At 35.7% G+C, this 15,475-nt stretch overlaps 1 protein-coding gene across 1 annotated transcript in view; it reads right to left on the bottom strand.

The window, feature by feature from the left end:
* stt3b (STT3 oligosaccharyltransferase complex catalytic subunit B) overlaps positions 1-15,186 on the bottom strand; it is a 71,847-nt gene extending 56,661 nt beyond the window's left edge. Inside the window, exon 1 of the mRNA XM_052144704.1 lies at positions 14,700-15,186. Within this exon, the coding sequence (XP_052000664.1) occupies positions 14,700-14,953 (254 nt within the window). The 5' untranslated portion in view covers positions 14,954-15,186. The remainder of the gene's footprint in view (positions 1-14,699) is intronic.
* Positions 15,187-15,475: the final 289 nt, after the last annotated feature.

Genomic DNA, 15,475 nt, shown 5'->3' with positions numbered 1-15,475 from the left:
TTAACAATAAAAAAAAAAAAAAAAAAAGTCGACAAAAAGTTTAGTTGCCAAATAGTCGTTTGATCTCATTTAACGTAAAATGAGATCATATGAAACTGACCGAGTAGAGGAAGTATTACACAGCTCACTGTCCAGATACACTCTAAACTTTCCAAACAGCTTCAGGTGATGTAGATCGCAAAGTATGAGGGAATTATAGAAAAATACCAAATAAGTAAATATAGAAGCACTCTAGTTGTGGAATAAGCAGAGCCAGAGCTCTTTAAAGGAAATACCCTGGCATTATATCTTAAATGTGGTTATATTTAATACGTTATAGCTTTATTAAAGTTTAAATAATACAGAAGCTGATCATGTAAATACCTACAAACTCCGAAACTGGCATTTCTCTGTGCAGACAGTGCCTCTTCTAGGAGTTGCGCAAATGTCCCAATCTCAGGGGGAGCGATTGAAACTGCATCCAGCTGAGGCACACTGTTGCAAGGATACTCATCCCTCGAGCGTGCATGCTTAATGCAGCTAGATTATAACATGATGGCTCGTTACTTATTGAATCATAATGTCACAGTGCATTTCTTATCATGAAGCAAATTGGCAATACGCAGCTTTATTAATATGAGAGAGAGTTTGTTTTTTTGAGAGTTAAAGATGGATTTAAGTGAACAGAAGGGTGAGAGGGGGTAATCTTTGCCCCATTATACACTGCAACAAAATAAGTTTTTGATTTGTATTGGCTTGTTTTCCCTATATAAATATTTAAAACTCCTTTAAAATGACATACAATTTCTTTAGCAGCTATACTGGAAAACAAGACAAAAACACTTGATAACAATAGGATTTTTGTAGTGAATTTCTTTACTGAATTGTTACTTTTAATAAAACATATTCTTTCTTTTAATTCAGTGAATGTCATTTATAAGTATTTAAAAAAAATGATTTTGTTCTCTTTATTTTTAGTAAGCACATTTAATACAGCCTTTAACTCTAAGTCGGGCACAAGCTGAATAATCAGTTAAGAGCTAATGATTAATTGTTGCAATAATCGCCGAATAGTCGAATAGTGATTGATTATCAAAATATTCGTGAGTTGCAGCCCTATTCAAGACTCTCTTTTGCTGGGTTGTTGTTGCATGCAGTGCAGTGAGCTCATCAGAAACAGAATGGGTGAAAAGTGGTGAGAGACACAATGGTTCTAAAAATATATTCAATAACTCACAAGATGATATCTGTCTAAACCGCATATGAATTCACACAACCCGAATGTTGCCAATGGCGACTAGATTTTAAATTATTATCCCAATCAATTATTTTTCGTTGCATTTGAGACCATTTTAGTCGCAGTCTGGAGCCCTGTTACTCCAACACACTTAACGTTTGATGAGTGCATTCTTCTATCCTATATTGAAGTATTAAAACAAGTTAGAGTGAGATTAAAGGACTAGTCAAAAGGAAATGCAAGACATTTCTTACGCAACCAATAGATGGTTGGGAGCGTTAATGCAGTCAAAGTCACACTATGATGTTCTACTTGCCACTGCTAGTTGGAGGGATGTCCCGTTTACTAAAGACCAAAACATATTCTACACAGTATCTGAATGCAGGCACTTTTAGTACGCAAGCTCGATTTCATTAATTGTCGCATTCCAAAATGTATCGACTGTAATTTAACACAAAAGCACAGTACGTTTGGTTGAATGATTTGGACCAAAAAAATCTCATTGCGATTATTTTGAAGAAAATAATGTGATTGGAACTAGTGTCGTCACGGTACCAAAATTTCAGTAATCGGTACCAATACCAGTGAAATTTCACGGTACTCGATACCATTTTCGGTACCAAAGCAAAAACAGGTTACTAAACAACACTCATTTATTAACAAAGTTCTACAAAACATTAGCACCAGAACTAAGAACAGAAATATGCCATTGAGCAACACTTTAATTTAAATATATAATTTTTTAATTAGAACAAAACTGAACAATGTATGCTTAAAGTATTTTTGAACACTTTTATAAGATTTGCTTCAACTTTTGCAACTTTTAATTTAAGTTTTTACCAAGTACTAAAAAAAAGCCTAAATAAACAAGCATACAATAGAATTAATAAAAAACTATTTCCAAACTAATGTGCAAAGTGCTCTCTTATTAATAAAGCTGCATATTGCCAATTTTCTTCATGATAAGAAATGCACAGTGACACATATTTTGATTAAATAAATCGCGACCAATCGCGTTCTAATTTAGCTGCATTTAGCGTGCGCGCTCGAGGGATGATGTCCCCGAGGCAGAGTCTCTATGGCAAGCCGTTTTTAACTTTTATTCATTTCCAGGATATGAATTCTTGATATCAACAATTCAATTTTTCACTAGTTAAAATGATAGTTATTGATATCAGGAATTCGATATCTACTAGTAACAATGGCAATTTTTGATATCAGAAATTACATTTCCACTAGTAACAATGCTAATTCTTGATATCAACAATTACATTTTTACTAGTTAAAATGCTCATTCTAGATATCAAGAAATGCATTTCAACTAGTAAAAACTATAATTATTGATATCTGTAATTGTATTTTCAATAGTGAAATGTCACCATAGGCTGCCATTCAAAATCAATTGTTGATATCAAGAATTGATTTCTTGTTGAAATTCCAATTTCACATATCAGAAATACAATTCGTATTAGAAAAAACCTTTTTGATATCAAGAATTAAATTGTCACTAGATGAAATGTCTATTCTTGATATCATCAATTGAATTGCTACTAGTAACAATGTTCATTTTTGATATCAATAATTCCTTTTTCACTAGTGACAATGTTCATTTCTGATATCATGAATGTGATTGTTACTAGTAAGAAAGCCATTTTAGATATCTGAAATTATGTTGATATCAAATACATTTTTAGATATCAAAAATTAACATTTTTACTAGTAGCAATTCAATTGTTGATATCTAGAATAGACATTTTTACTAGTAACCACGTAATTCTTGATCTCAAGAATAGACATTTTAACTAGCGAAAATTTAATTGTTGATATCAAGAATTCATATCCTGGAAATGAATAAAAGTTAAAACGGCTTGCCATAGAGTCTCTCTCAGCCGGGTGCAGTTTCAATCTCTCCCCATTAGATCGGCATTCGCGCAACTCATTGAAGAGGCACCGACCACACAGAGAAATGCCAGTTTCTGAGTTTATAGTTATTAACATGAGCTGCTTCTGTATTATTTTAACTTTAATAAAGCAATTTAACTGCATTTAATATATTACGCCAGGATGTTTCCTTTAAAGAGCTCCCGCCTCCGCTTTTTACACAACGAGAGTGCTTCGGAATGTACTTTTTTTTTTTTTTAATCATTCCCTAATATTTTGGGATCTACATAAAATAAACTGTGAAAGTTTCGAGTGCATCTGGACTGATCTGTGTAATTCTTCCTCCAGCAGGCGTGAATTGCTGCTCTCGCGCGTCATTGTTACAGTGATTTCATGTTACGTTAAATGAGATCAAACGACTATTCAACAACGAACATTTTTCTCATCAATTTTGTATTTTCCACGATGTCGATAATGTCGACTAAACGTTTCAGCCCTAATGTAAACGATAATATGCTTTTAAACTCACCTGCTTTATTTGCTTGAATAAATCGTGGTGTCTGTCTTTATTAAGTTTGACGTGTTCCTCCTTTCGTCAGAAAATTATGAAAGCAGCGAATACAAATAAGCTGATCTATGATGTTTCCCTTTTCATCAGCCTCAAATGCAAATCATTTCCAAACCTGGCTTTTTCCACTTTTCTTTTCGACAAGATTCAGTTGAGACTCCGTAGCAGCTTTGCTTGCCGCAATCTTTTGCTTGTTGTGAGCGTTCGAAAGTTCCCGCCTCTGCGTGGGACCTTCCGAAATTCTGTTATCGTAAAAATGTTTTGGTTTGAGTACCGACATTTTTGACAACACTAATTGGAACTACTCTTAACATTAACATAGAAATTAGTGAATCTAGTACACTGTAAAACGCCACGCTCGTTTAGCCTCACGTGTTCTTTTGAGTGTAACACTACAGAGAACCGAGCTGTGCACATAAAGACTACTTATTTACTATACAACCAAAAGTTAAAAATATATATATATTTATATGTTTACTAACTGGACTTTTAAAACTTGTGTCTGATAGCTGATGATGCATTTTTCTTGACCAACAAAGAAGGTATTGACTCAACACAAGTAGTTCCACTTGCAAAAAAACATACCACCTCAGTAAAGTCAACATTTTCCTGGTTTGGTTCATGTTTTAGTTCCACGTGGAAGTAGTTAATGTGGTGTAAAAACAATGAGAACCTGAAGTAGTTCCTGGAACTTGGAAAAAGATCCTGAAATGAAAAAAAAATTAATAAAAATGATATCCATTTCACTAAAGCATCTTTACATTGCAAACGTGGCTCAGCAGATGCATCTGAAAGTGGCATTTAGGTGTAGGTATACAAATGTACTCTGCTGCTGTGTGAATGTGGCCATACATAACCATTTAGTTACATTACATTAGCTAAATGCAGTAGAATAAATGGCAAGAACGTGCCTCGGATTTCCAGAAGAGAATTGCACTAAAAGAACGAGGATGATATATGCTAGTTCATGTTATTTGTAACCACTAGGGTTGCAATGGTATGAGATTTTCACGGTATGATAACAGTCTCAGAAAATATCACGTTTTCACGGTATACGGTATTACACAATTACTATTATTAGTGAAAACAGAAGGTTTTTTTTTTTTTTGGAGCAAACACTATTATAATTGAAACCATTTATTTTGTGTAAAAAAGGTCTCCCTTTTGAAAATAAAATAAATAGAAAAAATAAGCTAACAGAATTATAATAATAAATCGAATTATAAACATGATAAAAATTATACAACACATTATATAACTAAAGCATGTTAGTTTACATGTTAAATGAACTACTAAATGAAAAATAACATCAGCTGTGTGAGCTTTTAAAGTAATGTCCTATGATTATTAATAATTAACATATACTGTAGACGGCTCCTGTCTGTACCTTTAACTCGGTGCTTCTCAACTGGTTTTGCTTCAGGACAGATTTTACATTAGAAATCAAGTGGTGACCTGCCATAGTAAAACATAACCTGTGTTTAATGTATCCTGGGATGCAATTCCTTTTATGTTGCGTAGTTGTATTCATGGTTTTGCAGTACAAGGACATGCATCAAGTGACATTATTTTTGTTGTTGATGTCAACGTTTGACTTTCAGCAACTAAATAACACAGACTACATGACTATGATAAATGATTATTGCAAGAGTTAGGTGCGAAGGGACTTCAACATTTCTGAATTGCACAAATAAAAAATACATATACATATTTGTCTCAGGCTTGCTTTTGCTCGCATGTCAATGATGCCAAGATCTACTTTTATATTTAACTTCACTGAGAAGGTTTACCTGCAAAATTAGTCGCCCCAATCATCACAAGCAGCCTCAAGAATGGACACGGAGTAGACGTATAACTATGGAATGATATTCCGGACATTATTCAAAAGGAATTGCAAATTGTATTTGCAATTGCGTTTTCAATTTGTGGACGCATAAATTGTGACAATCCAAACGCAATTGCAAATCGCGCATTACCGTTTGCATTTTCATTTAAGCGAACGCACAGCGACTGCCAGATTTCAAATGGAAAAGCAAAGTCCGTTTACAACTGTGTTTCCCATATCTTACGAGTTTTGGCCCTGTCATATTTAAATAGCAATTTCAATTACCACGTCTGCTTTTTCACTTTCTCAGCGTCGCGTATGTAGCCAGCCAAAACACAAATGGAATACTAATTCCCTTAGTATTTCCATTTCCGATGCCTTACACAGAAACCTGTCAATCAGGGTCAAGGGTGGGATTATGCTATGGGGCGTGTTTGTCTTGGGAAGTGATGTCACTCACAGTCTATCACGATCAATAATAAAAAAAAAAAAAAAAAAAAAAAAAATTAGCACTGCACTTTATTAATCTATAATCTCACACTGGACTGTCAACATATTCTCCTCAATATACTACTTCATATATATATTTCATATACTCCTTATTGTATTGTATAGTGTGTGTAATGTTTACTGTACATTGTATATAATTATTGTGTTGTGTAAGTATGTGTACATTTGATTTGTAAATTGTGTTGTGTAAGTATGTTGTTTACTGTAATGGGTATATGTCTCGTCACTGTCATGACTGCTATGAAGCTCGGAACTGCACACAAGAATTTCACCTACTGTTGCACTTGTGTACATGGTAGTGTGACAATAAAGTGATTTGATTTGATTTGATAAACCGGCGTCTGTTCAGGGCATCACCTCTTGACCGTCGACTGTGAGTGACGTCACTTCCCAAGACAAACACGCCCCATAGCATAATCCCACCCTTGACCCTGATTGACAGGTTTCTGTGTAAGGCATCGGAAATGGAAATACTAAGGGAATTAGTATTCCATTTGAGTATTAGAAAATCAGTTATTTTGAATTCTTATAATAAAGGTGGCTTAAATTTAATTGATTTTGATTCTCTTAACAATACCTTAAAAATTAATTGGCTTAAACGTTTCCTTCACAATCAATCTTCTATTTGGAGTATAATCCCAAGATATATTTTTTCTCAATTAGGAGGTATACATTTTCTTTTAATGTGCAATTATTCAATTAGTAAACTTCCTGTCAAACTTTCCAAATATCATCAGCAGATGCTTATGGCTTGGAAACTTATTTACAAGCATAATTTCTCGCCGCACAATTTTTTAATTTGGAACAACTGTAATATTCTTCATAAGAGGAAATCTTTATTTCTTGAAAACTGGTTCAATAATGGGGTGATATTAGTAAACCAGCTATTTGATAGTGAAGGTAATTTATTTAATTATTCCGATTTTGTTTCAGGATACCAATTCCCAGTATCTAGTAAAGAATTTAATATAGTTTAAGGCCATCTCTTTGGAAATCTGTATGCTGTTCAGAAACAATAATAGTGCTACAGTGACTTCTGTTTCTCCCCCTAGCCCTGAATCTACTGTGGTTGGTTCTATTTGTTTTTCAATACATAAATCCAATTATAAAATTAGGTCATTATTTTTGGACCCTGTTACTTCAATTCCTTCCTCCATTTCTTATTGGAATAACCTTTTTAATGATATTAAATGGTCATATGTTTGGTCACTTCCTCAGAAATTCTTTCTAACTAATAAAGTTAAAGAAATATCCTATAAAATTATTCATAGATTTTATCCAGTTAAATACTTTTTAAAGAAATTTAGAAATGATACTGATATTTCCTGCTCTTTTGTGAAGCCTCCTCTGAAACTGTTGATCATTTGTTTTGGGAATGTCTTTTTACTCGGTCTTTCTGGAACAATATTGATGCTCTGATTGTCCAAAAGGTTTTATGTAACTTTTCTTTATCATATAGACACATTCTTTTTGGATTTTATGTTAAAGACAAAAATCTAATTAATGCATGTTTTTGTATAAACCTTCTTTTATATATTGGAAAGTTTCATATCCATAAATGTAAATATATGAAAAGTAAACCCCACTTTAGCTTTTTCAAAGAAGAGCTGAAGATGTATTTAAATACAATTTCAACTTCTGTTAACAAGAAAGCAATGAAAACATCCAGAATTAGTGCCATGTTTAATATTCTCTCTTAATGTTTTTTTCTTTTGTGCCCTCTTTTTTTTTCTTTCTTCTCTTACACTCTTTTCTTTTTAGACTATTGTTGAATATATTTAAATTTCTTTCACATTTCCTCTCTTAATGTATTCTGAACCATAATTTCTCTTTTGTTTTGAAAGATTGTTTATATTTCTTGTATGTATCGTCTTGTTCTGTTTGTTAATATTGCAATAAAAAAAAAAAAAAAATAGTATTCCATTTGAGTTTTGGCTGGCTACATACGCGACGCTGAGAAAGTGAAAAAGCAGACGTGGTAATTGAAATTGCTATTTAAATATGACAGGGCCAAAACTCATAAGATATGGGAAACACAGTTGCAAACGGACTTTGCTTTTCCATTTGAAATCTGGCAGTCACTGTGCGTTCGCTTAAACGAAAATGCAAACGGTAATTCACGATTTGCAATTGCGTTTGGATTATGTCACATTTTATGCGTCCACAAATTGAAAACGCAATTCCTTTTGAATAATGTCCGGAATATCATTCCATATATAACACTTTTCCTTGAGCAGAATATTGCACTACAGATCACCAAGTTTGTTCAAAGGAGAAAGCGAGACGTGCACGGTTGCCAGATTGCACAAAATAAGTATAACGTTAGGTGCAAATTGGAAATATTCCTCAAGTATAAATCTCAAACTGGGGGTGTTTTATCTCTTATCTGGCAACCTTGAGCATGTTAAATGCTTGTGGAGACGCCGTTAGGTCCCAATGCAAGTTAACTGAAATATCCAATATTTTTTTTTTTTTTTTAAACGCTTTTATGATAAATGAGCCGCAAGCCACATTAAACCATATGGAGGGCCTGATCCGGACCGCGGGCTGTATGTTGCCCATGTCTGCTTTAGCTGTTTGCGAGATTATCATTAAATCTGCCTCAGCAGTCCTAAATCGTCGATCACTTGAGCGGCCGCCGAAATATCTTCAATGGGAGAACCATGGCATTGCGCTTTCCCTGCTGTCCGCGACCCAGTCCGAATAGACCAGTTGAGAAACACTGCTTTAACTCACACAACACACACACACTCATGTCAGACCCCCTCACCTCGCTTCTCTCTGACATTTTCCCCGCTGCATTTGTGTGTGTGTGACGCAAGTTGACGAGTCAGGCAGACGAGAAAAGAAGATGCGCACGCACATGTAAGATTCTCCGTCCGGTTGCATTTTTTCTCAATACTGTAGATAAGCAAATATACATGGTATGATAACAGTCCATTTTCAAACAGTTGTATACCGCTGCAACCCTAGTAACCACACATACAGGAATATTCTAAATATATGTACATTCAATGGAGAATGTTAAACTTCTTTTTTGGAATAAAGTATTAACCAGTATAATTAATTACCTTTATAAGTGATAACAGACAGCAGTCTCAGTTTAAATCATTAATTGATGGAGCTCTGGTTGGTGAATGAATGGTTACATGGGAATTCTTACATGTCAAATCATCTTGTCCTTGTGAATAGTCTTCTCCAATGAAGAATTAGCCAAATTGTAGGCAATTCTTATGATATCTTTCATTGTATCTACAAACAATGGCATGTTCATTGCCATTTATGTTAATAACTTCCTAGGGCTACAACTAGAACAATGCAAAACAGTGCTGACATGCTAACTGACAGCTTAGAGCATCTTGGGGGGTAATTAATTAAACACATTTGGTTGCCTAAAGTAAAATGTAAGCAGGCAGGACAAAAACAATGTGTAGGCTATATGGTCAATAGCTTGGATGCATGCATTAAGACTTGCAGTGTAAAGCCTTTGCTACTAGGGGCTGAGGTGGGACAGAGCAGGATTTAAAAAATAAACAAAAAAACAAAATTGCATGCTGAATCACCGGCGAGTGTCAGCAGCCTTAAATCCTGGTCTAAGCTCAATCTGTGTCCAGAAAACCAACTACCCAGAGGAAACTGCAACACAACTTCTACAAAGGGACTTGAGCACTCACATTCACAGTTAAAAGCTTCTCAACATTTGTATGACTAACAGAGCTGGAAAATCAATCTTGGCCAATGCATGCCCGCCTGAAAAAAAAAAGAAAAACTCCTCTTGCATGTCAAGCTAGATTCCTGAAAGAGCACACAATAGCCTGAGTGGTGTCAATGGCACACTCAAGAGAACACAACAAAGATACAAGAAACACAATGAATCAGTCTGAGAGTGCAAAATAAAGGGAACAAACACTGTTTTAATTAAATAAATCAACCAATAGGTTACACCAGAGACTGTGTTTTGAACAGAGTCCAATCTCCAAAAATTGCAGAAATGCTATGAAAAGGATTATCAGAGATTACGTAATCAGAATGATGACACGGTTTTAAAAAACAGGGCTCTGTTTTTAGGGTTAGCATGCTAATTGGATAAACCATAGACAAACGTTATTCACAACTCTGTGTAAATGTGAGCTGTGACATCATCTTCCTTAAATATGACATCTCAAACTTACATTTGCTTGCCCTAGTGTGTATCAGTATTACAGAAAACTGTCATGGAAACAATGTGCTAAATTCATTACCATGCCATTTCAGGGTATGCTACATGTATTAAGAATGATTTGAATGGAAATTAAGCTAATGACACAAACATTGCTGGCTGTGCCATTATATGTAAATGGTTTAGAAAATCATTCAAACAAAATTCAGAGGGCCATTAGCAAATAGCAATGCCTCGTTTGCCAATTAATGTACTCATCCAAGTGGTGATCCTAATTCTGGATTTCCGACACTATATAGCCAACATACAAAACCATTTGTGGAATAGGATACTATTCCTAAGGTCAAAGCATACATCGATTTTCCACATGCCGGTAAGTCTTGCATGCATATTTTGTCTTCAGACACTCCAACAGACAGCATCGTTGCATGCACCTGGCATTGAAGGTGTTAAGAGCCAAAAACTGTCATAGTGCCCATGCACCAAGTGCTGTTTATGCTTGCACTCAAAGGAGTCTACTCTGAAAGACTGAGCAATGAACTGTGCACAAGATGGAATGACATGCAGAAAAACAAAGTGTACCCTACACTGTAAACCCAAATAAGTTGAAATTTAATAAAGTAAAAATTTGAGGTAATCAGTTACATACATTTTTTTAACGTTATTTTACGCAAACAGAATTGTCAGATTTTGTACTACTCGTGTGTTGATTTTTTTCCTTAACTTGAAATATTGAGTAAGCTAACTCGGTGGTAAAATGGTACTTAACTTGAAATTTAACTCTTTGGCTTAACTTAAAATCCCCATGGAGGCTCAACTTAAATATGTCAAGTAGAGGGAACCTAGCCAGCTAGTACTAGCAAGAACAAATCAGTACAGTGAAAATTAGCATGCTAATTGGATAAACCATGCTTTGATTAACATAGCAATTGCACAACAATTATATCAATATACTGTATTATGATCTAATACTGTACCTGTCCTCAAGCTAATCTCAAAACTCCACTATTCACCATAATGGTAACCCCCCAAAAAACTTTAACATGACATAAACTCTTCTAAACAACACAACAAAACATTAAACACTAACAAGTCTCACCCTTTACATTTATCTTGCACAAAGACACAATATATAACACTTAATTTTAACTCTCGCTGTCGAGTGTCATGTAGAGCATGCTGGAAAATAAAAATCACCTTCCCAGTTTCAGTTAAATTTAAGTTCCTGTAAATATATATAGACAAGTTCATTACACAATACAGAATGCTTAAAAGGTGTAAGATTTGTGAACTCAGAAGAATGAGAAAGTTCTAAATACTCATCAAGGTTTATTTAAATGAAGTAATTTGTATGATTTAATTGTTCCTTACTCAAAACAATAAATTATTTTGAGCTTTAGGGTTTACAGTGTAGACTTTAATATTTAAAGAAAAATTAAAAGGCAGTATATGGTGTGTACAGGACACAGTTTTAAGCTAGTATTCCATTCTAAACATAGCCAAAATGAGAGCCTGGACCTGAAAATCTGTACTACAGTACAGAACTGACCAGTGGCGACTTAAGGCCCAACAAATTTGTGGTGACACCTATGACTATGTTCTGCTTTGAGCACATTTCTAAATGTGAACCAAGTGTGCAGTTTTGTTAAGTGTCTAAACACTCATTTCCTAAAGCTAATGAGTCATGAATGAGTAATGTAAGCAGGGGTTAAAAGACACCGCAATGAGTCAATATGAAAGGGAGAAAAGCAGGGAAATAAAAGAGATGGCCTATAAATTCTTTGCACTCTAACAAACGGGTAAAGTTGTACTGTAGGATTTGCTCTTTAACACAAGCTCATCTATATTTGGCCTTTGAAGAAGAAGAAAAAAAAGTTATCATATGACCAGGATATCCAGATACTCACAGAAAGCTCAATTCATTTCATTGCAACTCTGCCTGCCCTGTAAAACAAAACAGCTGGAAATGTTGCACGATAAAAGGCCTTTGCGCACAAAACATGAATTTGCCACAATTTCTCTCCGCAATTAACATTTTTAATAGAAACAATGGATTCGTATGAGGCTGGTCACACCTTAGAGCAAACATTAGAGCAGACAAAGGGAGGTAGTTCGTAACATGCAGGGTTTTGAGCAAATGTAACAAAAGTAATTATAAATGGCAATGAGGTACAGTATTTTATATCAGTGTTGTTCCAACTGACATTTGTTTAAACTGTCATTATGTGAGTGCATTACACAGAAATAGTATTTGTTATTACATATATATTACACATATTTTTTTTTTTTTAAATAACCCCTCAGACTGTGTATACATAACACTGCCAAGTCAACTTGTCCAGCAGGTAAACTGAAATAGTTTGTGAAGTGTCCCGAATGTTTTCTTTATCATTGTGCAAATCAACAATGAACTCGTCATCGCTGCAGCAGCTTGTACAGAATCCATTTTATTTTTCGTTCTGATCTTTAAAGAAATCGCTTCCTTGTCTTTCGCATTGCAATTTCATGGTTGTTTTGCAAACTTTTCTCAAGTATTATTACTTCTCATCTGTGATGTGTGAAAGGCAGAACGGATGAAAGGTCCCACACAAGGGTAAAAAATGCTTGTCCATAAGTGCCAACTATTGTAAAGGCGTGAATCTGTTAACGCCATTAACATTCATTCGCCTTGCTTTTAATGTGAAAGGCCCATTCGTTTGCAGTTCATTTTGCATGTACACCTTGCATCTGGTGTGCAAAGGCCTTAAAAATTTTAATGCAACAAAGATGTGTTTAGCAAATGAAAACCACAAAAACTAAACAGTTTACCAAGTTCATGACAAGACTCTGCTTTCAAAACAGGCAAACTCATGCAAATACCCTAGGCTAGATGATATACATCTGACCACATTGATCAAAAAATATCCTTCCTGCTACATGACTATCATAAGAAACCACCAAAATCATGTCAACATTGCACATTTTTATCATTTATATTGCATTTTTTTATTTCCTAAAACAAAAAAAATAATTATGTGTAGAGGACAAGGTTTAGCAGCTACAGGAAATCATAAGTAATGCCGGATACTGCACTTTTGCATGTTCACCTTTGCATGAGGATGCTGTTCAGTTGAATATCATTATTTTCACCTATGAGGAAGGTTTAGCACACTGCTAACACTTGTTTGATCTTCAAATCAGCCTAATTAGAAGAATAGAAGCCTTTAATTTGGTAACACATTATTCATACATTTTTGCATATATACAGTGAAATTTCTTTGTTTTCACATATCCCTAGACTATTGTGTGTGAAAATCCCTGGAGATCAGCATTTATAGAAATACTCAAACCAGCCCATCAAACACCAACAATCACCCTTGTGATTACCAAATCAGTCAATTGTGTGGCAGCAGTGCAATGCATAAAATCAGGCAAATACGGGTCAGGTGCATCATGTTCACATCAACCATCAGAATGGGGAAAAAAATTGATCTCAGACCATGGCATGATTGTTGGTGCCAGATGGGCTGGTTTGAGTATTTCTGTAACTGCTGATCTACTGGGCTTTTTATGCATAACAGGCTCTTTAGAATTTACTCAGATGGTGCCAATACAAAAAAACTTCCAGTGAGCAAATAAACAATTGTGACCAACACGGAGCAAAATAGTTTTTCAAAATCAACAGCAGCAAAATAGCTCCCTCAACTGACAAATGTTATGAACAACATGTAAAAATGCTTAAGTCTCAATAATAATAGAGAACACGCAAAATGATTGACAGGCAGAAAGCGTCCAAGACCACGACCTGCAATCACATTTTTGTTTGCCGAGTCTAGAGATGTCACAGAGACCGGTGAGATATCACAAGACACTTACTCATTCATATCTTTCAGAGAGTAGGAAACATTTTTACATATTTTCCAAGAAAAAAAATCGCTTAGAGCACCTTTAAAAGTTTGTGTGTTACAACTTTGTGAAGAAACGTTCAACCGAAATCCAGTCACCAACACTGCGCGCGAGCATTCGAATATTAAGTCACGCGCTATTAACATATTTGGAAATATGACTTTCATTATGAAACATAGTCTTATGGGTAAAACGAAAAACCGTGTACAGTTTTGTACGTTTCTGTAACACTGTATAATATGTCTTTAACAAACACTAAGAGTAGTTGTGTACATTCAATTTCTAACTATTTAAATATATTTGTGGTCAACCATAGTTCTTATCGAGTTGATGGAAATACCTTTTTTGCTGATCATTTCCTTGTGTTTTTTATGAGATCTCCTGCAAAAATGCTTTTGAAAGCAATAGGTAGTACATTTGATAATATGCTGTTGCCACATTACATAAAAAGTAAATTCCGATTATCGTGTATTACTAAAATAGGGCAACAGTCAAGCAGTTCCGTGTCAAAATTGTCATTCATTGACGTGCTGCACAGAGACTGCAACCACTGACACATGGAACCGCGCTCACGCATTCAATTCATTCTTGCGTTGCATCCAAAAACGACAGATTATTATGCGCAAATCAGTTTAATCCCAAACTCTTTACTCACCATGGGTCAAACTCGTGAATGATGCTCTCGAAACGAATAACTGCGAAAAGTCGAGAGCTGAACCCTGCCAACCAGGCCAGAAAGAGAATTGTGAACGACAGCAACGACTGCCATCCCGCCGGATGCGCCAGTCCCCCGGACAGGCCTCCACTACATCCAGCCGGGGAATTGGGACGCCCGTTGCCCGAGACCGAACGCCCTGTATTAGAGCTGGCTTTGTGCTTAAAGTCGGATGTGGTGTGGTGTTCCGCCATGTTCTGAGCGAGCCGTGCTGGTGGAGGATTTGGTCAGGAAAACACTTCCCACCGCCAAGCACTCCTCTTTCACCCCTCGGCTCCAATGTAACTCCACAACCAGGGCTTTGTTCTAGCTGCAGCTATTTGGCTTTTTTATTATGTACTAAATGTATTTATTTGCACTAGATTCCACGTCTGTGTGACATGCTAGCCGGCTTGCACCACTCGGCACGCGAGATCCACCAGTAAGACAGGGTGAACAGGGCGGATCAACTCAGCTAGAAGAATCTTTTAGCCTCTCACAGCGAGACAGGTAGAACAAGGCGTGTCAGGCGTGGGAGCCTTTCAGCCAATCCGCTGCAAGTCGATGACTGACAGTAGCTCATTCAGCCAATCCGCTGCAAGTCGATGACCAACACAAGCCATCGACCAGCCAATGGGAGCTCTCACACTCTGAAACGTTGAGAAACAGGAACGGAATAACGCTCACCGGAAAATGGTCAATCATGTGCCTAGATTACTGTGTAGAAGCTTTTTGTA

This window comes from Xyrauchen texanus, chromosome 15 (assembly GCF_025860055.1).
Source record: "Xyrauchen texanus isolate HMW12.3.18 chromosome 15, RBS_HiC_50CHRs, whole genome shotgun sequence".
In the NCBI taxonomy this organism is placed as follows: domain Eukaryota; kingdom Metazoa; phylum Chordata; class Actinopteri; order Cypriniformes; family Catostomidae; genus Xyrauchen; species Xyrauchen texanus.
This window is presented reverse-complemented; position numbering and strand designations above follow the sequence as displayed.